This window comes from Amphiprion ocellaris, chromosome 24 (genome assembly GCF_022539595.1).
Source record: "Amphiprion ocellaris isolate individual 3 ecotype Okinawa chromosome 24, ASM2253959v1, whole genome shotgun sequence".
In the NCBI taxonomy this organism is placed as follows: Eukaryota; Metazoa; Chordata; class Actinopteri; family Pomacentridae; genus Amphiprion; species Amphiprion ocellaris.
In genome coordinates this window covers 2,601,567-2,628,334 of record NC_072789.1, presented here as the reverse complement: position 1 = coordinate 2,628,334, position 26,768 = coordinate 2,601,567, and the positions used below count along the sequence as shown (strand labels likewise).

Below are 26,768 nucleotides of genomic sequence, written 5' to 3'. Positions count from 1 at the left end.
GTAAAGCGTCTCGAGACAATTTGACTGTAATTGGCGCTATATAAATAAAATTGAATTGAATTGAATTGAATTAATTTTATTCCTAAAAACTAAAATGATAGAAATATGGTAGCTTTTTACTCCTGGTGTTGTTGACAATATTTGATCTTATTACTCCGCCAAGGAATGCGGTGGAGTTATGTGACGATTGGCGTACATTTGTCTGTCTGTCTGTGCGCAGTATTATTCAAAAACGGACAAGCAAATTTGGATGAAATTTTCAGGGAAGATCAGAAATGACACAAGGACCAAGTGATTAGATTTTGGCAGTGATGCAGCTTATAGTCTGGATCCATGGATTTGTTAAAGATTTCTGTACCACTGCGAGATAGCGGCACGACGTCACTGTAACTATGACAAGTGAACACTACGTGAGCTGCCTGTTGATGATCACATGATTGCAATCTGACTACAAATCAACCATTGTGTACTTATCAGGACTTCTCCGTCAGAAATCATACAACTGACCAGCCTTGGCGGAGTACTACACTTTCTGAGTGCTTTTCTTGTTGATATATAGAAAGTCCAGTTCTATAATGAATCTAATAGGGTGCATACTGTAAATATTTATCTAGACAGCTGCAGGCCCTACTGAGGAATCCCGTCCTGTAAAGCAAACTTGCATGTATGTATTGATCACACACATCATTACATTTATCTTGTGAACAGTCAAATGTAGCCCTGTGGGGGGGGGGCTCTTTCCTAATGCACAGGCGTGTGTGATTAAGCAGGGAGGGGGTTCCTCTGGGATTCTAAACTGCCAGACTCATTAAAACATCCTGACACACACACATTCTGGTCTGCAGTGACCCAGAAACTCCATGTGGGTCAGATGCTGCAGTGAACCTTCCATCCATTCCACTCCAGCTATAAAGCGTGTGTGCATCCAGTCATTTATTTTACCACCCATCCTGTCCTCCCTCCACAAAACAACAGCTGCCTTCCTTCTCCACCACCTTTGTTGTTGTTTTCCCCCCTGCATCTCTCACTCTCTGTGTCTCCATCAACCCAACCTGCCTTCCTCTCATACAGAGCCAGATTCAAATCTCCCAAGAACAGGCATATCTGTTCCCACACATTCATCTTCATTGCCAGTATCTTACATGGTCTATCTGGGGACAGTCGGACGGCCAGTGGTTGCCTCTGCTGCCATCTTCTGTCCATAAGCGTTATTACTGGATCATATAGAGCCACTGATATGGAGTTGGAGAGTTTGGATTTAATATTCTGTGTGGCTTTCTTTCAAAGGGGGAAAAAGAGCAAAATTTTATGTCATTGACGAGTTTAATCTTGACTCTGACGGCTGTTTGGATCCTGGAATTCTATCCAGTGTTACCTTGACACATACCACAAACCTAAACTCTACCAAGGGTCCACTGGCAACGACACACTTCCCAACCAGACAACACAACTTCAAATGCCACAAAAACTACTCAAGAATGACTCAGGGGCCACGAGAAAGAGGCCAAGGTCTTCGTCAAGGTTTTCTCGAGGCAAGATCCACCTCCAATGTCCTGACTCTACAGAACATCCCTCAAAGTCCATTGTCCATGCATGACGGATCATAGCCGTTTGTGCGGCAAAAAGAGAACCTAGACCATATTATTCAGGTGGTTTTAATGATGTATCTGATCAGTAAGTGTTAAATATAACCAGCTCTCTGCTCCCTGAATGGTAATTATGCTGTCAGAGGTCTAATTGAACCCATTAAGTTCATTTAGGAGAGCTATGATTTTGCCCCTGGCTTGCTAGAGTAGCGTGGCACTAGGGATCACCGTCTGCTCTGCTTGTTTTTGTTAGCATGCTAACTCACGGCAAACATTCTACCTGCATATTAATAGCTTATCAGTATTAGCTGTGAAAGCATGTTAGCAGCAGCATGGTGGTAGATCAACCGTTTATGTTCTCAATATGTTAACTTACATTCAGGCCACTCCACTAACCCTTGGTTGTTCTAAAAGTGAATTAACTGTGTTTGAACAACTCCAGAGGACTGTTACTGTTAATCTGACGGCTACTCTAGAATCTGCAAAGATTTTCCAAGACAGGTTTCCAATTTCACAGCAGTGGGACAAAATGTTTCCAACAGGCTGACTTTTTCCAGCATAGAGGAATTTTTGGTGGCGGCACCAAAATGATAAGACACAAGAAGTACAAATAACAACTCTGAATTTATTTTAGCAATTCATGAACCAACTTCTGACTCTCCTCTCATCCACAACCATTATACGGTGTCTAATATTTCTGTCTCTTCCTCTCTGCTTCATTTGGTTTACCAGTTGCAGATTCTTTAGTTATTTGTTTTATTTAATTTTTTTCTTCTCTCTGGTCACAGACAACCTGTCCATAAACAGTAATGGACACACAAAGGTAAAAATTAGCATTCAGGGATTGAGTACAGCCACAAATGGTCATGAAACCACAAGAGACAACAAGGAAGGGTTTTTAAAATCAGTATAAATCAAGAGAGTTACTTTAAAGAAATGTAGAACTACCTAACCTCAGACAGAAATAGTTAAATGACTCTAGTCGAACAGTTCTACTTTGTACCTGTCATGTTGAATTGAGTTTAGCGAAATGATAAAAATGAAACAATGCTGTGAAAAATTTCTCAAGGCTGACTGGAGAATGCCATCTGGGAAAAAAGTTGTTGTTGTTGTTGGCAGATGGTTTAATATAATAGGAACAGGCCTTACAGGAATTAGTTTTTAAAGTTGCAACAAAAGCTAAAAACAAAATGGAGGCTGAATACAGAAGGGCTACAGAGAGGGTTACAGCTCAGAAGCAAATGTATGTTAAAACAGCTGGCCTTGGCCACATAGCTATTTACTGTATGAGTGGTTTCTTTTAGACATTTACATGAATACATACAAGTAACTAAATGGGTAATCCACACCATAATAACAGCCTGCAGGTCGGAACAAATTGCAGCATTAAATGTACACTACCATTCAGAAGTTAGGGATCACCTAGAAATGTCCTTATTTTTGAAAGAAAAGCAGTTTTTTAATGAAGATAACATTAAGTGAATGATAAATCCAGTCTAGACATTGTTAATGTGGTAAATGACTATTGTAGCTGGAAATGTTTCATGGAATATCTCCATAGGGGTACAGAGGAACATTTCCAGCAACCATCACTCCTGTGTTCTAATGCTACATTGTGTTAGCTAATGGTGTTGAAAGGCTCATTGATGATTAGAAAACCCTTGTGCAGTTATGTTAGCACATGGATAAAAGTGGGAGTTTTCATGGAAAACATGAAACTGTCTGGATGACCCCAAACTATTGAACAGTAGTGTATTAAATGCTATTCTTACCAACGACGATAACTGTGAATTATTAACTAAACACTCCAATAACTAGTACCAAATTAACTATTGATTTTGTAGGGAATAAGGCATGTATTCGGAGCAACAAACTGTTTCCATCCATTCGAGTTCATGTGGGATCTCTGGATGCATCACAGTGCTCAGTATTACATATATTTGCAGTGAGCACTACGGCTAGATTTAGCTCCTGACAGACAGTCTAGCCATACAGTGAAGCGCCACTTGGGTGGTAAAATATGACACAGGGAAAGACAGAAGGGTGGTGTATGAAAAAGACGAGAAGGACACTCAGGGAACAGGGAGAGAAATGAATGATAGCGATGAAGGGTAAAGAGGGAGGGTAAGATGTAAAACGGGCATCGAGACGGAAGGAAGATTTAAAGAAAGCAAAGAGAACGTAAAGAAGAAAGGGACAAAAAAGTAGAATAGAGAGAGTGGGGGTTGGTTGGGGGCATGGCAACCTCCCAAACTAGGCTATCTGACACTGCAGCAGCCGTCCATCAGGCCAGCTGAGCGCTATTTCCAGCATGAGATGACCCACCAGCTGCACCATGGGGGAGTGGGCAAGAGGCAGCACAGGGATGGGAGAAAGTCAGAGAGCTTTATTTATTCATTGAAGCTTTACTCGAGAAGGCAGGCTACTCAAGGAAATGTTATTTACACCAACAGACAGAGAGGGAGAGGGAAAAGTCACCACACAGGGAAGCAGAGGAGGGGAGATTACCTGTTCCAAATCAACCTTGACCACGCCATCCGTCAGTTTGTGTGTCTCGCTACTCAGCGCTCCATTCCAGGTCATCCAGTATTTACAAGAGCTATAACAGGAAATAGAACCTCTGTGGCCTCCAGCTCAGTGCAAGGGATTCAGTGTAGCGGACAGACAAACAACACCTACCCCTAGAACGTTTTTTTTAGCCCGAGGTGTGGCCACATAGCATGCTTAGCTGCAAATACATTAGTGAGTGAAGTAAGAGTGATGCTAGCTGTACTATTTCACCTCAGAGTGGTGGACTGATGGGGCAAATATTCACAGAAAGTTTGCAAAACTGGAAGCAACTTCTCCACTGATCACACGATTTGACTTCTCAAAGTGTACCTTGGCAAGACACTGAAAACAAAGTTGTTTTTTATGTTCATTATGATCATGCCTTTACAAATTCCAGAATTATTTATTATGGAAACAATCATTTATTAATAAAAAATGACAAGATATCACTAAAATGTCAACTAAATAATCATCCCAATTTAAGAACAACCACCTTCTAATTAGCTAAACAATAATAAAATGAGCTGATTCAAGAATTGTTTTGATTGTGTTCCTTTTATTAAGTTGAGATGACTCAAAACATGTCCAAAATGACTCGAAAATTGTCCAAAATGACTCAAAAATTGTTCAGAATGACTTAAAAATGAGCCATAATTCCGGAGAAAAGATGAGAAAAGATCCAAGCTGACACAAAACTTTTTGAAAATGACGAGAAAATTGTCCAAAATGACTTGAAAATTGTCCGGGTCAATATATAATTGAGGGACTTTTGAAGCCCATGGGATATATCTTGCATTTTTATCAAAAATTTAAAAATTTAAAAAAATGTTTTTTAATGCTCATTATGATGTCTTTACAAATTCCATAATTATTTATTATAGAAACAATCACTTATTCATAAAAAAAAATACTGGATATCACTAAAATGTCAACTAAATAACCGTCTGAATTTAATAACAACCACCTTCTAATTAGATAAACAATAACAAAATAAGCTTATTAAAATAGTTTTGATTGTGTTCTTTTTATTAAGTTGAGATAATCATGACAGATATTTCTTTTTTGGCAATATATCTAATTTTACATGGAAAATACCAAATTGTATCCATGTCCCAGAAATCACTTTCAACTAAGTTACCCGTTACAAAAACACCTCTCGAGGAAGTGTGTTAATTCCAGATCACATGACCTGCTCCACAAGGGTCTGCACAGAGTGTTTGCATGCAGCGTAAAATTTAAAACCATCACACCGACTACCAGTAAAACAAATGCTTGGTATGGAGGAGGAAACAACGTCTACGTCAGTTTTGTTCACCCAGCTCATGAAGTTCCTCTGTAGAGAGTCCATGTTGAATTCATGGCCCCAGTAGATGTACTATACAGAAAAAACTAAAACTGAGATGACTTTTCTCTCGTGATTCATTTCTGTCCGGCAAAAATTCATAAAGCTAACAACACAACCAAGAGTGAGCTAGTTTCCTGTTGTCAAACTGTGACAGAAAGTCCACTCTTCACAGAAATAATGCAAAAACCACAAATATCTAACTCTCACACACACCAGAATCGTCACAAGAGTTTCTAAAGACCAAAGAGACACTTACAATACAAATACACATAGAAGCAAATACACAAAAAACAATAACCTCTCAATGTGGAATAACTGAGATGTCAAACAGTCCTCTGTCAACAGGTCAGATTTAGACTGCTTGCAAATGGATTTTCATCCGTTTATCCATTTTCTACGCAACACTTTGTCCTCATTAGGGTCATATGGGGGCTGGAGATAAACCCAGCTGACTTAGGGTGACGGAGGGAACACCCAGGCCAACACATAAAGACACACACTGGATTTTCAACTGCATATAAATTCTATTCAAATATTTTCTGGCAGTCATAACTGGCATCACTTAAAAAGCAATAAGAACAGAAGGAATCGCTCGCAGGTATGAGGTGTACGGTCTGAATCTGGTCGTTTAGCTGGCTAGAGAGGATCCTGTTCTCATGTGGACACTCAGACAAGACAGCTGCCAACACCACAGATGAGTCAGTGTCCTTAATAGATGACTTTCTAGTCTGTTTGGGGTCCGACGGAGGGACGCCTTTCATACAGAGCATCAGCGTCTTGCACACTCACAGCCAGCTCATGAACATTTGGAAAACATAACACACACCCAGATACACTAAAAACAGATCTAAACAATGTGGAATCACACAGACTTAACTGGTTCATTCTAGCTTGAGATATAGTGACACTATCATCTCCTTGGAGTGTGTAGAATCACTTCCACCACATATATACACCACATGGGGCCTCTAAGAGGTGATAAGCACAAATTTCCCTTAACCCTCGTGTCATCCTGGGGGTCAAAATTGACCCGTTTTAAAGTTTGAAGATGTGGGGAAAAAGACTGTTTCACAGTTCTGACGTCTACATTTTCAACATTTTTGGGAAATCTTTGAACATTTTTTGGTGGTAAAAAAGAAATGTTTTTTTTTTTTGGCCTTTTATCGGACAGGTGCAGTGAGAGAGAGACAGGAAACGGGAGAAGACATGCAGCAAAGGGCCGCGAGCGGGAACCAAACCCGGGCAAGCTGCGTCAGGAACCAGCCCCTGTACATGGGTCACCTGCTCAACGCGTTGAGCTATACGGGCGCCCCAAAAAAAGATATGTTAAAAATGTTTCTTATGAACATTCACCCAAAAAATCAACTTAAATCCAGCAAATTTCACTGGATTTTGATAGATTTTTTGTGAATGTTCTTGAAGAAAATATTAGAAGTTTTACTGACATATATGGAATCACTTCAGACTTTATTTTTAGGATTTATTTGGAAGATTTTTACTCATTTTTGAAAATATTTATAAGAATTTTCTTGCCAAATTTGGGGGAATAAAAAAAAACCTTTTAAGTGAAACCTTTGAGGAATTATTGGAATTTTCTTCCTGAAGGTTTTGCAAATTTTCAGAAATTTGGGGATTTTTTTTTGCTGAATTTTGGGATTTTTTTCAGACAAGAAAACAATATTTTTTGGTGCCTGTAAATGAGGACAACAGGAGGGTTAAACTAGTTACTGGCACAATATCTTGCTTGTGTGAGACTAAAAAACGTTTGAGATGATTTCTGAGGCGCTGTCAGAGATAAACATCCTGGTTGGCACAGGGATCTTTGATATTCCACTCAAGCATGTCAAGGTTCCAGCTGATTCAGACTGATAACAGCAACACACGCACACGCACGGAAGCTGTGAGCTCCTACCAGATCGACACTTAATGATCTCTCCAAATTCGTCCTCCACTGGCTCGTCGCAGTAGTCCTCGGGGCGCACACCCTCCGCCATCGATAACAGGGCACCTGGTGTTTTTTTAAAATAAAAAAAAAAAAAGTTAACTCTTGGGGGTGGGCTGGACGAGCACGCAGGTTAAATCCACCAGGATGAGGGTGCACAGAATGAGTTCAGATCGGACCGTCAAAGGCAGAGAGCGCGACGCAGGAACAAGACCTGGACGAAGGCAGGAGGAAGAGGAGGACCGGTCAGGCTGTCACAGGGGGGCAGACGGAGAGTAGCAGGTGTGCAGCGGGGTGGAGGGGTGGAAGTCTCAGCATTCCCACCTCTAAATAGTAGGTTGTTAAGAGGTGGCCCACCGTGGGGCCCCGGCCCATTTGGCGGACGCCGTGCGTAAAACCGGACACCAGATTACGCATCAGTGGGAGTTTATTTCCGCACCGGGACTATGATGTAGCCAATACCAAGGTGAGCCAAGCATGCGGTGAACCTTGACCTCCGGGTGGGTAATGTCGCCTCACATCCTGTTGCCAAAGCAACCAAAATGTGCCTTTAATCGTCACCATTTCCCACGTGGCCTCAATGTGATCAACCCAAATGAGTTTAGTGGGTTACTGCAGAATCAGGTCTGATGTTTTAATGCCAAAAAATGGATGAAAACAGAATCACACATTGGTTATTTTTAAGGAGGAAAAAGTGTTAATTTTCCAGCACATTAGCTGTGAATATATTTTGGTTTCTTTGTTCCTCTATGATAGTAAACTGAACATTTTTGGGCTGTGGACAAAACAAGTAGATAAATAGTAATCAACATTTTTCACCTTGTTCTGAAATGTTACAAAGAAATGACTAATCAGAAATAAATCCACAGATTAGTTAACAGTGCAAATAATTGTTAGTTGCCGCCATAGATGATAGGCAGAATTTATAGTTGGGTCAATATAAAATTACGGGACTTTCTGTATCATAGTTGACATTTTTGCTGTTTTCAGGCCTAAAATCAACATGGCTGCCTATAACCAAACATCACATGGCATTTTACAGAAAGATTCTTCTGAAAATTATAATAATAAGCATTGGTGGTTCAGTGGTAGAATTCTTGCCTGCCACGCGGGAGAGCTGGGTTCGATTCCCGGCCAATGCAACGTCCTTTGGGGCCACTGTTGGGCCCTTGACCTTTCCTGCTCCAGGGCTGTACTGTGGCTGACCCGTCGCTCTGACTCTCCCCAATTGGGAGGTATGCGAAAATCAGAATTTCCCCTCATGGGATTAATAAGGGATAATAAAAAATAGATAAATATTATATATAAAATTGAACATTATTTGTAAAGATATTGTAGTAAACCTGTTGACATGCCATGAATCCACACTTGACTCACACACTACTTTATATTAAATAAGTCAGAAAGCCTTGGAGTCTGATCAGTCGTTTCTTCAGGAGGAAATGACATCATGTGGAGCAGGTCATGTGATCTGGAACTAACACACTTCCTTGAGAGGTGTTTTTGTAATGGGGAACTTAGTTGAAAGTGATTTCTGGGACACAGATACAATTTGTTATTTTCCATCTAAAATTTGATTTATTGCCAAAAAAGAAACATCTGTCATGATTATCTCAACTTAATAAAAAGAACACAATCAAAATTATTTTTGAATCAGCTCATTTTATTATTGTTTAGCTAATTAGAAGGTGGTTCTTATTAAACTCAGACGGTTATTTAGTCGACATTTTAGTGATATCCAGTCATTTTTATATTAATAAGTGATTGTTTCCATAATAAATAATTATGGAATTTGTAAAGACATAATTATAATGAGCATAGAAAACTTTTTTCTTACTTTTAATAAAAACATATGCAAGATATATCCCATGGACTTCAAAAGTCCCTCAATTATATATTGAAATTCCAACCATCTACCTTAGGATTGGTGGACAACCCAACCTGAGCACCATGTGTGAAATGAAATTAAAATCATCCAGGTGCAGAACCAGAACACAGGATTTTAAAGGATTTACCCTGCTCACAGTCTCTACAGTCTGAACTTGTGTGGTTTAGACCAGGATTTAATTTTCATACAGATGTGCTTCATCCTGAGAAGACTAATTTTTCTGGATTTCACACCGGGAGGAATGTCACCATGAAATTTAAGTTTTTTTTATTGTGTCATTGTGTCCACATGGTGTGTTTTGTATGCAAAAAGACACACAGTGTAGGAGAAACATGCCTAGCTAAACTAGTTTTTAACCCAAAAAATGATTCCTAATTGTCAAACAGTCCTTTTCGTGTGAGAATCACACATATTTAGTTACAAATCTCATCCCCCTCCCTCATTGAAAAGTATGCAAGTGGTATTGATTTCAGGAGTTCTACTACTATAAACGAGGTGTGTGTCCCTGTAAAGGATGACCTCTAAACTATTAAACTGTTATTTAATGTGAATCTGCTGAGAAATTGCAAGTACTTCAGGTTTTGGACAGATCAGTGTCACTTTCTAGTCATACCACAGCATGTACAGCAGAGGGCAGTATAGCAACAAGTTAGTGAGTACAGTATGAACATCTACTCTAAACTAGGCTAGTGAGGTGTTTTCTGAAGGTATTTCCCTCATGGCTGCATAAATAACAGCTGTTTTTTTTATTTTAAAAACTAAATGGAGCATGTGAGGTTGTAACAATTTTTATAATATATTATTGTGTAATCCTTTAGAGAACCCCTTGGTTGTGTGTGTGTGTGTTGGAGATTATATGACACAGATGTTAAGTGAGGCAGACATGAAGTGTGCTAACTGAGATAATTAGAGGTAATTTGGGCTGACAAGGCATCACTGGCTCTCCTGGAGATATCTGGTGGCGATGCGTGGCAGAAAAATCAATTCCCTACTTTCAATTTACAGCACCCAATTACCTCTTACTCTACTAATCATTCTGTATTATAATAGTATAATAAAGTCTGCATTGGAGGCAATTTAATTTTAAAAAAACATTTGTTTGTGCTAAAATCCCTGAATAGATTTCGTCCCACTATGATTGATATTATAAACTCGTGAATAAATGCCTCTGCTTCACGGAACTGCCGCATGAACCCCAACTGTTATGTAACTGTACGTAGTGATGATTATGTTCCTGCAGTCGCAAACCGCTTCACTTCAAACACAAATCTTGAGTGTCTTTTTGTCACTCATGGGCTGTTTGCAGTTGTCAGAAATTTAAAAAAAAATAAAAAATAAAAAAAAAATAAAAATCCAGGCCTCCATGGGGCTAAATGTTGAAATTGTTCTTTTTCCCCTTCTGCTGGAGTGCTGGAAAGAGAAAGTGTTTTGGTCGACTCCGCTCAGCCTTTCCTTATGGCGCTAATTGGCACTACAACTTCTAATTGGCAGGAGGAGTGTTTGCTAAAACGAAGTCTTGAGAGCCAACAAGCCAAAAGCTGGCAATAGATACAAATTCTAATATGTTCATTCAGCTAATGAATGAGAAGGAGCACTCTTTCTGGACTCAGTGATATCTGGATCTAACTTTTGATAAATTGATATAAGAATATAAGTTAATTCAACACATTAAGGACAATAACAGACACTGAGGTTTCAAATTCAAGCTTAAATGAGATAGTAAAGCTTTATTAGTAGGTCTCATTAGGAACTTATCCTCTACAGAGACCTGTAAGTAAATGTGTATACTGCACACAAAACAAGGCTGTTCCGTCACAAATAGGGCTAAAATATTACCATTAAAAGGCCTTAGCAGGAATGAGCATCACTAATTTCAGTTTGTTTTGCTCAAAAACACCAATAATGACACTAAAATTATAGTGAGACTAAGATAACACACAGTATACTGATGATGGAACCAAATTAACAGGTATTAAGTCTAAGAATACTGGCCAAATTTTCTATTGAAAGAGTGAAACTGTAATAAGAATCAAATTTTTCTGCCCATCTAAAATTGAAAACCTAGAGAAGAGGTTTGCTTTTACTCAGTTTCAAACAAGGCTAAAGAGTACTTTTCAACATTTTCATTACTTGCCAATTGTCATACTGGCAAATTTATAGGTAGTAATATCTCTTGTACGAGTTGTAAACATCCTATATAAACATGCTTTTATTTATTCTTTGAGTGTGAAATGCAGAAGTTTTGGACAGATTCTATGTTTTCTTACAGAATTTAAGTTCTGTTGCTATGATCAAACCCAGTTCAGCTAGGGCCTTGTGTGCCGTTAAATAAAAATAAATTTAGTTTAATTTCATTTACCAACATCTTTAGTATTTAAAACAAAAAATAATAATTTAATTACCAATGTTCTGGTGGGAGTCCATAGAAAATGGCAGACAGGTGACATCTGAAAAAAGGGGTTTTAATAAACTAAACCAATATATAGAATGAGGAACCAAACTTCTTAATTTTGTCAAACACAGGCTAAGTGAAGCGTGACAGAGTTGGTAGGTTCGTGTGATACAGCCAATCAAAAGTAACACTAACCCCAGAGGTCACGGCAGTCCACAAGACTGAGAAATACCAATGAGTCATGACAGTAAAGCAGCTACTCAGTGACGGAGGCCCGGGGGAGATCCAAGTATTTGGATCTCAGAATATTCACATACCACCACAATGACTGAACATTCGGGTCCAGTCCTACTGCTTAGTAACAATTCCAGCTGGTCTGTAGAAAAACATGAACGCATAACCTTTTGAATTTTTTATTTTTTTTATTAATCCCACGAGGGGAAATTCTGATTTTTGCATATCTCCCAATTGGGGGAGTCAGAACGACAGGTCACCCACAGTACAGCACCCCTGGAGCAGGAAAGGTCAAGGGCCCAACAGTGGCCATATCGGGGCTTGAACCTCTGACCTTCTGATCAGTAGTCCAGAGACTTAACCGTTGCGCCACCACTGCCCCCAAATGACTGGACACAAGCTTATAAAACCTTCTACTTGACTGAGGAGGACACTTGAATTTTGTTAACCGTTTCATGGCAAATGGCACAAATTCGTAGTTCTGCGCAGACACTTCTAAATCTTGGTGTATAACAAGCAACTGGACAAACGTATCACCTATTAAATAAATTCCTCCCGAGTACAAAATAACCAATACCTGCTTAACATTTGGGAATGAAATGTGAGGATTTTGTGTTGCATTTTATAAACTTGCAAGAATTTGTTGGGGAATATAGAGGCCCAAGGTTGTAATGAACAATCAATGCTGCTAAAACAATCATCTTAACTGACTCGGTGTAGACTGGTGGGAAACAGAACATACATAACTTTTGGCAGGTCTTGAATGTTCTCCATCACATCTCCCTCAGTGATGATCTTTAATGAGGCTGGACCAAGATGGAAGGAAGATGAGGGCGCAGCACCTTCATACTCTACACAGAGGATCCCAATGTCAAGGTGGTGGAATCATCAGAGTCCTAACAACATATGAGCACATTCAATAATCAATAACATTAAACAATGGAGACATGGGAGCGTCAGACAAATGAGTGAATTGCTTATGACTCTTAAAGTAGATTAAACAAATGTTCATCTAAAGAAGCTCAAAAGATTATGTGTTCTCAGACACTCCAGCAAAGTTACTTACAAAGCATGCTTAAGTGCATTAATAGAGTGAAATGTGCTCAAACAGTCTTTGTGTAACCAAGGACATGGTCCAGCTCCATCATAGCTCCCATGTTTTAATAGGTATCCCCTTTTGTCACAAACTCAATACTTCGACATGAACCTGTAAAAAAAACAAAAAATAGCTAAACGACTCAGTTCAAATCACATGGACTCTGCTGCACAGCATTTGCTAGCAGCTACTAATGACTACTGACCTCATCATTCGAAATGTTTGTTGAATTATTGCTATAAATGGAGCCATAAGACCGTTTTAATCGGCACGTTACAGATAGCAGCAAGTAAGTAAAGCACGCATGCTAATGTCTGCTAACGTTAGCTATAATAGCTAACGTGCTAACGTTGTGGCTAAGCAGTTAAGCGACAGAAATACTAACCACCAATTGTACTAAAGTTACAAACTGTACTGGGAAAAAAAAAAAAACGTTAACACTGACCCAACTTTAGTGCTTAACGAGTGTGTTGCCACAAGAGAAGTTTTAGGTTTAACCAGTTTTACCTTAGCTAGCTGCTTCACTACTCACCGCGTCGTTCCTTGTGACGTCGTTCTCAAAAACAGCTTTGGCGCGCAGCAGCGGGGACGCGCGGACCCCTCACAGAGGCGCGTTCACAGACTGCCCCTCCCCTGCCTGAGAAAAACGGAACGTTGGGAGTTACCGCTGCTTAACATGATTATTGCACTGCATATTTCAGCAAAATAGTATACACAACTAAAGTTACTTAGTAATTAAGACGACTTCTGACAAAATATTTACTAGATCGGAGTTTCCCTTGGCTGGAACACAGCGGTTATAGACCGGAAACTTCCTCCTGAAGCGTCGCGTTGTTGCCAGGCAACGAGTTCTCCCGTTGGAGCGCTCAGCGCAGTGCCGGAAGTCTGCCAGCAGATTTCCGGTATGGGTGTCGGTAGGCAGCCGATGGACTTCAGTTTCTAAAACAAAAGAAAAAAAAAAATTGATATTGTTCCTTATTGGCTTGTTTTAAAAGAATCAAGCATATAAGCTCAGACTTATAATCGAAGTGAGCAAAAGAAGTCTCAAAATATAAAAGAGCAACAAAAAAGAGGCAAAGAGCCAAAGAAAAAAAAAGTGCCAAAAGCAAAGTAAAATTAGGGAGACCAAAAGCAAAATAGCCATATGTATCAAAACGGTAAAGGAGAAACAAAAGAGCCTGGACAATAGTGTTCTGTTCTTAGCCTCCAAAGTTGGATGGAGGTGTATCAGGGCATGGAGAGGAGTTTGGCATGAATCTTGGTGGAATACAACTCCTGTCTGTTATTGTGAGGGAAAACTGCATTTCTTAAATCAAATTAAAACATATTATACACACAAACATAATCTAGCCATCGCTCACCATGACCTATAAACATGGAAATAAAAATTCATATCCATGACCTAACATTCTGTGTACATGCAACGTTCTGTGTCGTGTCCAAGATAACAGTTTCCTGCTAGGTTTAGGTCCAGAACCTAAACAAAAAGTGTTTGTTACCTGGTTTGACCTCTTCTTTGGCATTCCAAAGAAAGCCAAGCTGTATCCACTACACTAAGAGACAAGATACTCATAGGAATAAAGAACAGAACAAAAATGGAACTGGAGGTCCAGATTTCAGGCGAGAGGGGAGTTGAGCTGGCAGCAGGCAAGACAGGTGATAGCTGGTGAGAGAAGAACAGGGAACAGCAGAACTTCAGGGGGAAGAAGAGTCCGTGTGCGGCTATGGCAGTCTGGAGGTAAAGCAGGGACCAGCAGAAGAACCGAGTCCAAGTGTGACTCTAGCAGTCTGCAAACAAAGCAGGAATCCAAGGAATGAATGAAGTGGACTTACATAGCAGGAGGAGAGATTGCGAACAGGTGAGATGAGTGAACTGATCACTGCAGCTGACTCTCATTGCTGCAATCAGCAGAGTAGAGGCAACTTGAGAGATGCAGGAAGCAGAAAATAAATGGAAATCAATATAGTAAAAGAAAAACAATGACAATAAGTCAATATTAGCTGGGTTAAACCTACCCTAAAGTGCTATTATTTCAGTAAAGTGCTTTCTAGGCAGAACCTGTCATGAAGTGTTCATAGTTAAAGTGTCACATTCTCTCAATGTTCACAACTTTGATTGTTAATCAGCCATGCCTTATACTGTCTCTTAAAACTGACAAAGGTGGAGCTTTCTCTGATCACTATAGGTAAAGACATCAAAATACAAGTTCAGAAGAAGTCTTGATGCTTTGTTGATACAGAAGGGTGAATTACCAAACAAATGAAGTACTGTAAAGTGACTTGGAAACTGACTTTAGTTCACCATGTGTGTGAGACAGCACATTTGTTAGCATTTTCAGGAATATTTGCTTTACGTTTGGACGAAAACGTCAATATTGTTGGGGATGGCTAGAGTTCCAACAGAACACACTATTTCTGTCTGAAAATCAGTGATGAATGGAATTTTAAAAAAGCACAGTAACTGTGGAAGGCAGTTTTCTGCTGTTCCAAAAATACACACATTATCTTTCTGGAGTTCAGAGCATGCGTTAAATAATTAAACTGAGGCTGTATTGATGCTTTAAAGGCCAGGATGTAAAGTACAAGAGGCCTGGCTTGCAGAACAAGTGATAACACGAAAGATTATACCGTCAATAGCAAACACTGCAAAAACTCAAAATCTTACAAAGTCTGTTTGTCTTATTATTAGTTAAAATGTCTCATCCCACTTGATTTAAGATAAATTCCCTGAACAAGAGATATTTCAGCAGATGGAGGGACTTGTTTTAAGACAATCAATCTTAAATATCTTGTTAAGTCAAACAATCTTGAAATTATCTTGTTTTGAGTTGAATTTTACAAGAAAACTCAAAATAAGTTTAACCCTCGTGTCATCCTGCAGTTCAAATTAACCCACTTTAAAGTTTGAAAATGTGGGGAAAAAAATCTATTTTCACAGTGAAACTTCTGATGTCCACATTTTCAACATTTTAGGAAATCTTTGAACATTTTTTGGTGGAAAAACAGAAATGTTAAAAATGTTTCTTAAGATTATTCACATAAAAATCAACCAAAATCCAGCGAATTTCATTGGATTTTGGTTGATTTTTATGTGAATGTTCTTAAGGAAAATATTGGAATTTTTACTGATATATATGGAATCATTTCAGATATTTTTAGGATTTTTTTGGAAGATTTTTACTAATTTTTTGAAAATATTTACAAGTATTTTCTTGCCAAACTTGGGGGATTTTTAAATAAAACTTTTAAGGAATTATTGAAATTTTCTTCCTGAAAGTTTTGCAAATTTTCAGAAATTTGGGGAATTTTTTTGATTTTTTGAATTTTTTTCAGACAGGGAAACAATATTTTTTGGTGTCTGTAAATGAAGACAATAGGAGGGTTAATACATCTCAAATTAGGAGGTTACATGAAAGCAAAAATCTATTTTTGAGTGAAAAACTGATTGTTATTTTAGCATATTTGGCTTATTTTAAGACACCAAAGCTTGACAATCCTGGTAAAATAGAGCTTAAAATAAGTTTTCCCAGCTAATTTTAAGATCTCAATATTCTAAATATCATATCTTATTTCAAGAAATCTTACCAAGCCATTTTGCACTTGTTCTATTGGCAGATTTTTTTCACTTATTTCAAGGTAAAAGTTCCGTGAAATTAGTTTTTTTTTTCTTGTTTTGAGAGGAGCATTTTTTCCAGTGTGTAGAACATTAATGCCTCAAAATACAAGCATCTTGTATGTATCTATCTACCTGTTAATTACAGTGCCTCACTGTACTGAGTGTTGTTCTGGATTTTGAAAGCATCATTAGTGGCTCCATAAGATAAAACTGAAAGTGAAATAAGCCTGATGGTAATTATTTCAGAGCCGCATAATGAGGACAAAGGAAAAACGTGACAACAAAATGAGACAGCGAGTGAGACGTTGTGTTCAGTGCTTTAATGTGTCAACGTACAAAGAGATAAATGCTGATTACTGACATCTCTACAATGGCATCTAAAACATGCCAGCACACACACACAAACACACACACACACACTCTTTCTCTCTGTCAGACACACTTTTTCACTCTTCTACTGTCATCCACACACACACATCCTAAATCCCTATGCACATCATTAGACAGTGTTTCTCTCCAGCCTACTGGGAGATGATGCATAAAACAGAGCTGTCTCTGTTTACGAGCCTCTACGTTTCATCATTAAATTAATAAATAAACAAATGCTAATAGCTACGAGTCAGACCTGGGCTAAAACACACAAGGTACCAACACGGGTCAGAAACCCAAATACTTTAATTAGGAGGAATATTTTACTGAAGAGCTGGGTTTTTTTTGTAGCTGTCACCAAGCATGAGTAGTTCTCTGTATAAGATTAAACCAAGAGTCCTATTTATCCAGAACCATGCTGACGGACTTCATTAAAAATCAAAGCATGTAGGTCATTTTTGAAAGTGCTGCGAACACATCTGCACCGTCGTTTAGAATCAGGGGCTCATAATTACAATGGCGTTGATGTGAGGAAATCCAAACAGCTTGAAAGGCATTGTTAGAAATCAGCATGCTTTCTTTTCTGCACTTTTAAAGTGTAGTATCATCACTTTGAATCCCAGATTAAGGATGAGTGATTCTACCTGACGAAACGAAGCCTTTCATCTGAAACTATCTGGCAGGCTTGTTTAGAGACTAGCACTGGCACCGAATAGTTGAAATCTGCACAGTCGCTTTGTTTGTAAGGCAAATTTTTACTTTAAAGCTTCCATTAAGCTATTCCTGTGTGTTTTAACCCAGGTCTGTTACAGTGTTAGTGCATAAGACTCCTCTACTCCACCAAAGCACAGAGACATTTTTCTAGGTAGCAGAAACACCCTTATTATTATAAATACAGCAGTGGGCATACCAAATATCATACTGGTGGTGATGATGCTTCACAAAGTCACAGAGTTCTTCATCCATTAGCTGACTGAGCACAGTGAAGCCATGATATCTTTCCGACTGTTCAACTACTGAGGAACACATCCTGAAAAGCACCTGCTGACCTCTAAAGCTGGTATGACTAATCAGACACCAGCATGGTTTCTGTTCAAACTAGGAAGTAAATTTAAAAAAGATCACAAAAAGGCTATAAAGTTTATGATTTTCTGTGCACCCTACCTTCAACATCCATCAGATCGATATCACAGACTAGAATATACACTGTGAATTTACATCATGAGGTTTATGGTGGCTTCAGTAGCCTTGTGAAGTGTATGGAAGTGGTTTTAATCCATACTGGCCACAAACTACTTCTTTAGGGCCATGAGTTACCAGTCAAATATGGATAAATACTAGCAAAGTTACCCATATGGTATGCGTAATAGGACGAGAAACAGTTAACCTTGGTGAGCTTCAGATTTAGTGGCACATGTACGCTACCGTTCAAAAGTTTGGGGTCACTTAGAAATGTCCTCATTTTTGAAAGAAAAGCAGTTTTTTCAATGAAGATCACATCAGATGAATCAGGAATCCAGTGTAGACATTGTAATGTGGTAAATGACTATTGTAGCTGGAAATGTTTCATGGAATATCTCCATAGGGGTACAGAGGAACATTTCCAGCAACCATCACTCCTGTGTTCTAATGCTACATTGTGTTAGCTAATGGTGTTGAAAGGCTCATTGATGATTAGAAAACCCTTCTGCAGTTATGTTAGCACATGAATAAAAGCGTGCATTTTCATGGAAACATGAAATTGCCTGGGTGACCCCAAACTTTTGAAAGGTAGTGTAAGTTTTGAGTCAGTTTGTGTTTTTATGCTAAGCTAACCAGTTGCTAAAAGTGAAATTTTTCTCATCTAACTCTTGGCAAGAAAGCAAATAAGCATATTACCCAAAATATCCAACAATTCCTTTATGATAGTCAGTATTTCCAACAGTTATTTAGTTTTCAGGTAAAATAAATGACCTAGTACTATCACTGCACCCTGAAATTATCAATATCTACTGTAAACAATGACATTGAATGTTAGTGACTCTTAAATACAAAGTTGACGTCTCAGTTTCCCATGACCTTGTTTATATCTGTACGTGTTTTATTAATACTGTGTACATTCCCTATGAATACAATGAAATATATGCATTATGATGTAAAGTGTTGCCTATCCGTCTCCCAGCGGGATCTACTCTGAGTCATAAATATACTTGCATAAGCCGATTCTAGAAGCAACGCTGCTGTACTGACAGGCAGCAGTGACAAAAAAACCCACCATTTTTTCTCAACGAAAATAGAAGCAATTATTTTTGTCATCATGCCAGTTGATATAGTATAAATGGTCTATTTTTGGGTGATGGTTTCTTGACAATTTTGCAGTAAATATGCAACAATGGAAAGCACAGAAATCACAAGAGGCCACTTGCATTTCATTACTGTCAGCGAAAGACTTCTTGATCCCTGTACGGCTTACAGAGTGGAGAAAGGAGGTCACAGGGTTAGCAAAGTAATTCAGCACACAGGGAGAAAGAAGCCATAAATAGGTTATTGCACAATGAAAGCAAAAACATAGATTTATTACCCGATCGAGACCTTAAAATCAGTATTTGCTCTTTCCACCCAGAAACTGCATTGAATCTGTGGCAACCATCCAACAGATAAATACTACTTAAGCTAAAATCCGCCTCTTGGGACATGAAAGTAACGATGATCAGATCCTTTCTTGTAAAGGTGGGGATGCTTTGATGGAAGATACCATCCTGCCTTTTGTCTCCATCTGTTCTGGCATCCATTAGTTGTGACATTTGATCCTGGCTGATACTGACGTTTGCTTGTTTTCCATGTAAAGCTACACACTGGGTGCAGCGCTGATCCCTGACATCTACTGTAAACAAAGAGACAGCAGTTTGAACTTATCATTGGATCCGGTTGATGAATAGTCTGATTACATGCACGCAGTAACACACCGATTCCTATTTCAGAAGCTACTGTATAAACAAGTACTTCTTTATTAACATTTTTATTTCTGAGAGTGTAAAATGTTGGGGTTTTTTACAGCTATACAATACATATGTGCATGTAAACATAATAATAGCCTGCAACTGCTTGTGATGCATTCCTATCCACCCAAACAGGATGCAGAGAAACTGGAAGGATGCTCCGATTGTCACGGTGCGGAGAATCTCGGCTCAATCGAAATTTAGCAGACCCTTGGAGGCAGTTGAGCACCGTCCCGTCTCACACCTCCGACCACGGCTAATCAATCATGACAGCTGCATGCCCAGACCCTGTGGGTTGCCGCGGTAACAGACAAGTGGGTCGATAACAGAATATTGAGTGGGTGTCTTTATTTTATTCCATCCCGTCTTACCTTCCCCTCGAGAGGAATCTATCAAACTTATGAAAAGTTATGAGGCGTAACTGAAAGCGTCAGATCCTCTTCCACATCCTCGTCAAAGTGTAAGATCTCTGAAGAAGCTCTGAAAAAGAAACGACACAGCTCCTAACAAAGCGCTGACGATGATGATGCACTCGAGACGCTGGGGATTGGGGAGTAAAAACCCAGCCCGAGGATTAGATGTCAACATGTAGAGATACACTTGTCGTTGCTTGTGTGTGTAAACATACAGCCAGATCATCCCAGTCTCAGATCCTGTTTTCCAAAGAACAGAGTCGTTAGGTTGGGTTGCTATGACACAATAACAGCAGTTCTTGCAGTTTGGAATGGAGGTGTTGGTATCCCCGTTAGCCTCCATCCTGTGTTACTGCAGGGTTGTCAGTCCTCTGTCCTGGGAATAAACCAGTACAGCCCCTACCCAACCCCCCAATCCCTCCCTAGATAGGACAATCTGTGCAAAACACCTACCAGCCTCAGCAATCACTAACTGAGGGAAGGAACCTCTTGACCACTTGTTTTATTCCCCAAAGCTTGTGGTCATACAGTCATTGGCTCAAATCTGATGTACAGTATTCCTTAGAGTTCGTGGGAATTGAGCTGGCAATGAACAACCCCCTCCCCGTTCCCCCAATCCAAAGCCCCCTCTTCACCTCGACTATCATGTGACCAGAGGGTTCCCGGCTTGAATCGGAGCTAGTAGAACTCCTCGTAGTTCTTGGGATTGAGGCAGTAGAGGATTCCCCCACCAAAGGAAAAGATGGTGCCTCCCCAAGCCAGGCCGTAGCCCCAGTTGAACTCGTGGTAGATCCTCAGGTTGTTGCTCTCGATGAACTTGATTGGGTAGAGGACCAAGCTACAGGCCTGCAGGACAACTGGAGGAGACGAACAAACGTTAAAACATCTTCAAATTCAGAGCAATATCATTCTGCTGATACTGATGTTACATTAGCTGTTGGTTTTGCACTGATTGCAAAAGTAATGGCTGAAAAAATTCTTAATCTCCCAAAATACAATAAAAATAACGATGTCAATAAGCTCATAAATGCTGAATATTGGATCTGATAATGATCCAGGCCATTAATCACTGGACCCCTATAGTGTATACAATGCAGGCAAATACTATTCTGATTTTCTGGTTGTACATTTCGTAATTATTAGCAAAATATCTCAGCAACTCTTGGATGGATTTTGTTAAATCTGGTAGGCTAGCCATACCCATTACAGTATCAATTGTGACTTAAGGTAAAGAAGTAGTGGCTTTACTTTTCCTCTTGTGCCATCAGCAGATCAAAAATGTATTTGTCCATTACTTTTGAATGTGGTCAAATATCTGCTGTTGTACAGCTGCACATTGTGGTTTTTGTGCTAATAGCAGATGGTAACATGCTGACACACAAAATTGGAATGATTGTTATAATTGAGTAAATATACAAATGAGAGAGTAAAAAAATTATGCTGTTTATCTTCATTATGATCATGCCTTTACAAATTCCATCATTATTTATCATGGAAACTATCACCTACTAATAAAAATGACTGGATATCACTAAAATGTCAACTAAATAACCGTCCCAATTTGATAACACGTGGGTGCCTGTATAGCTCAACGGGTTAAGCAGGTGACGCATGTACAGGAGCTGGTCCCCGACGCAGCGGCACGGGTTCGATTCCCGCTCGCGGCCCTTTGCTGCATGTCTTCCCCCGTTTCCTGTCTGTCTTTCACTATGTCTATCCAATTAAAAGCTGAAAAAGGCCAATAAAAAAAATAAAATGAGCTTATCCAAAAATAGTTTTGTGTTTGTTTTATTAAATTGGGATAATCATGACAGATACTGAGTGATTGTAATATCTTTACAAATAACTTTCAATTTCAATTTTTGTATATATTGTATATATAATATTTAGAAGAATGTTTCTGTAAAAATGCCATGTGGTGTTTGATTATAGGCGGCCATGTTGATTTTAGGCCTGAAAACAGCAAAAAAATGTCAACTATGATACAGGAAGACCTGCAGTTATACATTGACCAAATTCACATTAAACCTCCTTAACAGTAGCTGTTTAATATCGTCAAGGCTATCACAGAGCAGCCATCATCCAAGATGTGTTGGGCAAACTGTTCATAGGCAGATTGGAAATAGTTTATAGAGCATGTAGGAGATGAAGTGGATGATGAAGAAGGAAGGCTAGAAAAAATATTCTGTCATCAGTTTCTATATTTAGTGATACAACCAGCAGTGTGAGTGCCAGCTGGTAGAGGCAGAAAGGCTGCGAATGTAAAAAATATTTATGTACCGGGTCATCTATCAGGTCTAAAACAGCCACTGCACAATGGTACAAGTGTGTGAGTCAACATGAATGATATATCACACAGTGTGTGTATTTAGGAGTGGGGAGAGGTCAATATTTCATCTTTATTCTAATTATTAAATCAAAAACTACAAGATGCTTCTCTTGCAAAGTTTCATTCATTTCACACTTTTTCCAGGAGTCATGGGTGCAAAACAAAACACTGGTAAAATAGAAGAGATTGGCATCAACTGGGCCAAAAAGACAGACGCATGCCTGGAGGGGGTGTCATTTGGCTCTGCTTAGTTCATTTAGCACATTTCAGAAAAACAAAATAAATGAAACTAGATGGGACTATAAGACGGGGAGAGGGGATGGTGGTGGAGGAAGAGGAGGAATGAGACAGAAGAGTTAAGATAAAGGGTCAAAGGAAACAGGGTGAGCAGAGGGAGGAATGAATGAAGGGATGAGAGGAGGTGAAAGATGACAGGGAAGCAGTGGGGGTGGAGAGATGGATGTTTTAGAGGGTGGCAGCGGAACAAAGGGGAACACATCAATCGGTATTCCTTCAAAGGGAATTCATCTTGTGGGAACATAAACAAGCGTTGGCACTTTCCTGAAAAAACACACACGAACCAAGAATACATAATAACATAAAACATGCAAATATTAACACAGATAGCATGATAAACAAGCCTCAACGAGGTAGATGGTGGTGATTTATCATTCACTGAGGATCATTTGCTCATTGTTGCATTGTAAGGGCAACATCCACAAGAAATCGGCATCCACAGAATTCTCATTTATACAATCTTCCAAGACTTATTCGACTTTAAACTGAATGCAAACAACAGAGGAACATGCTGTTGGTCTCCATGCATTTCTATGAGAGGCGGCTGTGGCTCAGGTGGTAGAGCGGGTCGTCCAATGATCGAAAGGTCGGCGTTTCGGTTCCCTCTCTGTCCTAGTCATGTGCTGTTGTGTCCTTGGGCAAGACACTTTACCCACCTGGCCTCCAGTGCTGCTACTCACACTGGGGTATGAATGCGTGTGAATGTTGGTGGTGGTCGGAGGGGCCGTAGGCGCAGATTATCAGCCACGCTTCCGTCAGTCTGCCCCAGGGCAGCTGTGGCTACAAATGTAGTTTACCACCGCTGAGTGAGAATGTGTGAGTGAATGAATAATGGATTCATTGTGAAGCGCTTTGAGTGCCTTGAAAAGCGCTATATAAATCTAATCCATTATTATTATTTCTATTTTTCTGTAGTTTCAACATCATGCATAAAATTAAACTATTACTGATGTCTGATTCATGCATGAGGGTAAAAAACCACAGATTCACTTTAGAAAAGGTACAGGCATTTATGCTGTTTCTTCCATCACTACCCAAGCGTGGCAGCACAGAATCATTCATGACACATAGACAAAAACGTTTAGATGCCAATCACTGTAAAACAAAACACTAAAAGCAGGCATATATTTCTATTAAAAGAAAAAATAGTCAATAAAAGTTAGATCAGGTGCTTCTTAAATGTTGTATCTGTTATTTCTGTTCTATTTCTCTCAGTTCACCACCTCTAGTTGTGGCCAATGGAGAAAATCTTCATGGAGGAATTATGAATTTTTATGCTTTGTAATGTATTTCTCAAGATAAAAGATTTTCGACTGGTTAAAAATCACACACAGTTATGAACAGAAACGAACCTACAAGCACTCTTGAGTTTCCAATGATGCCTGTAGTGTCTTGGCCACAAAAAATAATCATGCCTTTTGGTACTTTCTTAGATTTACAGTAAGTCATGTGGAAATATGCCAAAACCTAAGTGCTGAATTGGAATATCGACCTGACACTGGTGTTGTTTGTTCACCACTTTTCCATCTGAGCTGTAATTTTAATTTTCTTTGCACTGATAGCACCTCTGATTGATTCTGGCATCTGCAAATCCTCCACCGCTTGCCTCTCCAAAGTTCGCTTCTCCTCTACATGCTCCCCGTTGGCCGCTTAATCCACCATCATGGAGTCCAGTTCCACTGTTTTGCAGATGACATCCACCCAGATCTTTGACCAATCCTTATGACAGAATTGATAGTGTTCACCTAAATACGTTGGCTTTGTTTTTAACTTTGGTGAGAGAAGTCTAAAACCTTCATTCAAGCCTGATTTAGGCTCTTCTTTTCCACCTTTGATGTGTGTTTGATCATTGTTTTGTTGGAACACCCAACTGCATCCAAGACCCAGCCTTTTGAGGAAGGGTTTCCTGTGGGACACCTGTAATATAGCAGCCTCTAATTCATTGCACACCCATGTTTTGCTGATTCTTCGTTGACTCATGACCACCCCGACTGACTGTCTCTCGTGGCACTGACACAACTGTACCATGAACTTTATACTCACAAATAGACGATTTTGGGATCTGTAGCTGCTTTGAAATGTCTTCAAATGACTGTCCAGACTTGTTGAAGTCAACGATTTGCTTTTTCAGATCTTTGCTGAACTCCTCAGACTTCCCTACTTCAGTGTTTGTGGCTGAGTTTAATGAGTGGATCAAATTTGTCCTATTTTAATTGGCTCAGAGGAGTGAGCAGCTGTAGCCGGCTGTAATCAGGAACAAGAATTTAAGAGGTCATGGCACTTAAAAAATTGGACTAACACAACTTTTTACTATAGCAAAACTGATAACTAAAGTTGCCATATATAAATGTTGTCTTCAGATTTTGAAGATCTATGATAAATCTATGAAAGAGCAAAAGTAGCTGGTTGTTTTTGTTCCAAACACATCTATGTTTCCTTGAGTCCATCATAGAAAATTCTGGGTCAATCTATAATTGAGGGACTTTTGAGAGTCCATGGGATATATCTTGAATACATTTTTAGTAAAAGTTTTAAAAAACTAAAGTTTTTTTATGTTCATTATGATCATTTCTTTATAAACTCCATAATTATTTATGATGGAAACAATCAATTATTAATAAAAAATTATTGGATATCACTAAAATGTCAACTAAATAACCAAATTTAATAACAACCTCCTTCTAATTAGCTGAACAATAATAAAATGAGCTTATTCAAAAACTGCTTTGATTGTGGTCTTTTTATTAAGTTGAGATTATCAGGGCAGATATTTCTTTTTTGGCACTATATCAGTTTTTATATGTAAAATAACAAATTATATCCCTTTCAACTAAGTTCTCCATTACAAAAACACCTCTCAAGGAAGTGCATTAATTCCAGATCACATGACCTGCTCCACATGATGTCATTTCCTCCTGAAGAAAAGACTGGCCAGACTCCAAGGCTTTCTGACTTATTTAATATAAAGTAGTGTGTGAGTCAAGTGTGGATTTATGGCATGTCAACAGGTTTACTACAATATCTTTACAAATAACTTTCAATTTCAATTTTACTCACTTGTATATGTAATATTTAGAAGAATCTTTCTGTAAAAATGCCATGCGGCAGGTGTCCGTATAGCTCAACGGGTTAAGCAGGCGACCCATGTACAGGGGCTGGTCCCAGACGCAGCGGCCCGGGTTCGATTCCCACTCATGGCCCTTTGCTGCATGTCTTTCCTCCCCCACTTCCTGTCTGTCTCTCACTATGCCTAATGAATAAGGCCAAAAAAAAACTAAAAAAAAAAAATGCCATGTGGTGTTTGGTTATAGACGGCCATGTTAGGCCTGAAAACAGCAAAAAAGTCCTGCAATTTTATATTGACCCTTCTCAATTATAGAAAGTCAACTCTTCCATGGTATGTATAGTCTTTACAAGTGCATGTAAACTGTATTGTTCACAACTGCAGCTTTGCAAACCTTTACACCGACCCTTTAACTTAAGAGCGTTTGGTTTGCATATATGACTGAGAAAAACGTGTGACAGGCAACACATCCAGCTTTGCAAAATGAAGCATTAAAAAAAAAAAAGACATTTTCCAATTATTCCTGGAGGTGAGAATGAGGAAAATGTGGAAAGTTGGTAGTTGTCCAATTTGAGATTAGGCCTGGCTGGGGAAATGAAACGGACAAGCGTGACACAACGCTCCAACCCTGCTGGGCTCGACTCATAAAAATATGATTTTCTCTAAGTG

The 26,768-nt window shown here is 39.1% G+C and overlaps 2 protein-coding genes, 1 long non-coding RNA gene and 1 other non-coding gene across 13 annotated transcripts in view; 1 reads left to right on the top strand and 3 right to left on the bottom strand.

Annotated features, from left to right (window-relative positions):
- Window positions 1-7,728, bottom strand: part of dmd (dystrophin) — a 315,328-nt gene extending 307,600 nt beyond the window's left edge. For 8 of the 10 annotated variants that reach the window (XM_055008386.1, XM_055008379.1, XM_055008381.1 and 5 more), the window contains exon 1: window positions 7,394-7,626. In XM_055008386.1, the coding sequence (XP_054864361.1) occupies window positions 7,394-7,475 (82 nt within the window). In that variant the 5' untranslated portion in view covers window positions 7,476-7,626. Of the gene's footprint in view, window positions 1-7,393 lie in introns of all 10 variants that reach the window. The other 2 variants (XM_055008380.1, XM_055008391.1) reach the window with 2 other exon arrangements.
- Window positions 7,729-8,494: 766 nt separating this feature from the next.
- On the top strand, window positions 8,495-8,565 carry trnag-gcc (transfer RNA glycine (anticodon GCC)). The gene has a single exon. It is a non-coding gene; the product is annotated as a tRNA-Gly (tRNA).
- A 3,588-nt stretch (window positions 8,566-12,153) lies between these two features.
- On the bottom strand, window positions 12,154-14,832 carry LOC111566918 (uncharacterized). Its single transcript, XR_002746028.2, has 5 exons — window positions 14,533-14,832; window positions 13,797-13,972; window positions 13,566-13,670; window positions 13,004-13,144; window positions 12,154-12,833 (listed from the first exon to the last, which is right to left on the bottom strand). It is a non-coding gene; the product is annotated as an uncharacterized LOC111566918 (long non-coding RNA).
- Window positions 14,833-19,987: 5,155 nt separating this feature from the next.
- LOC111566917 (transmembrane protein 47) overlaps window positions 19,988-26,768 on the bottom strand; it is a 32,091-nt gene continuing 25,310 nt past the window's right edge. The window contains exon 4 of the mRNA XM_023267733.3: window positions 19,988-21,266. Coding sequence (XP_023123501.1) covers window positions 21,088-21,266 — 179 coding nt within the window. The 3' untranslated portion in view covers window positions 19,988-21,087. The remainder of the gene's footprint in view (window positions 21,267-26,768) is intronic.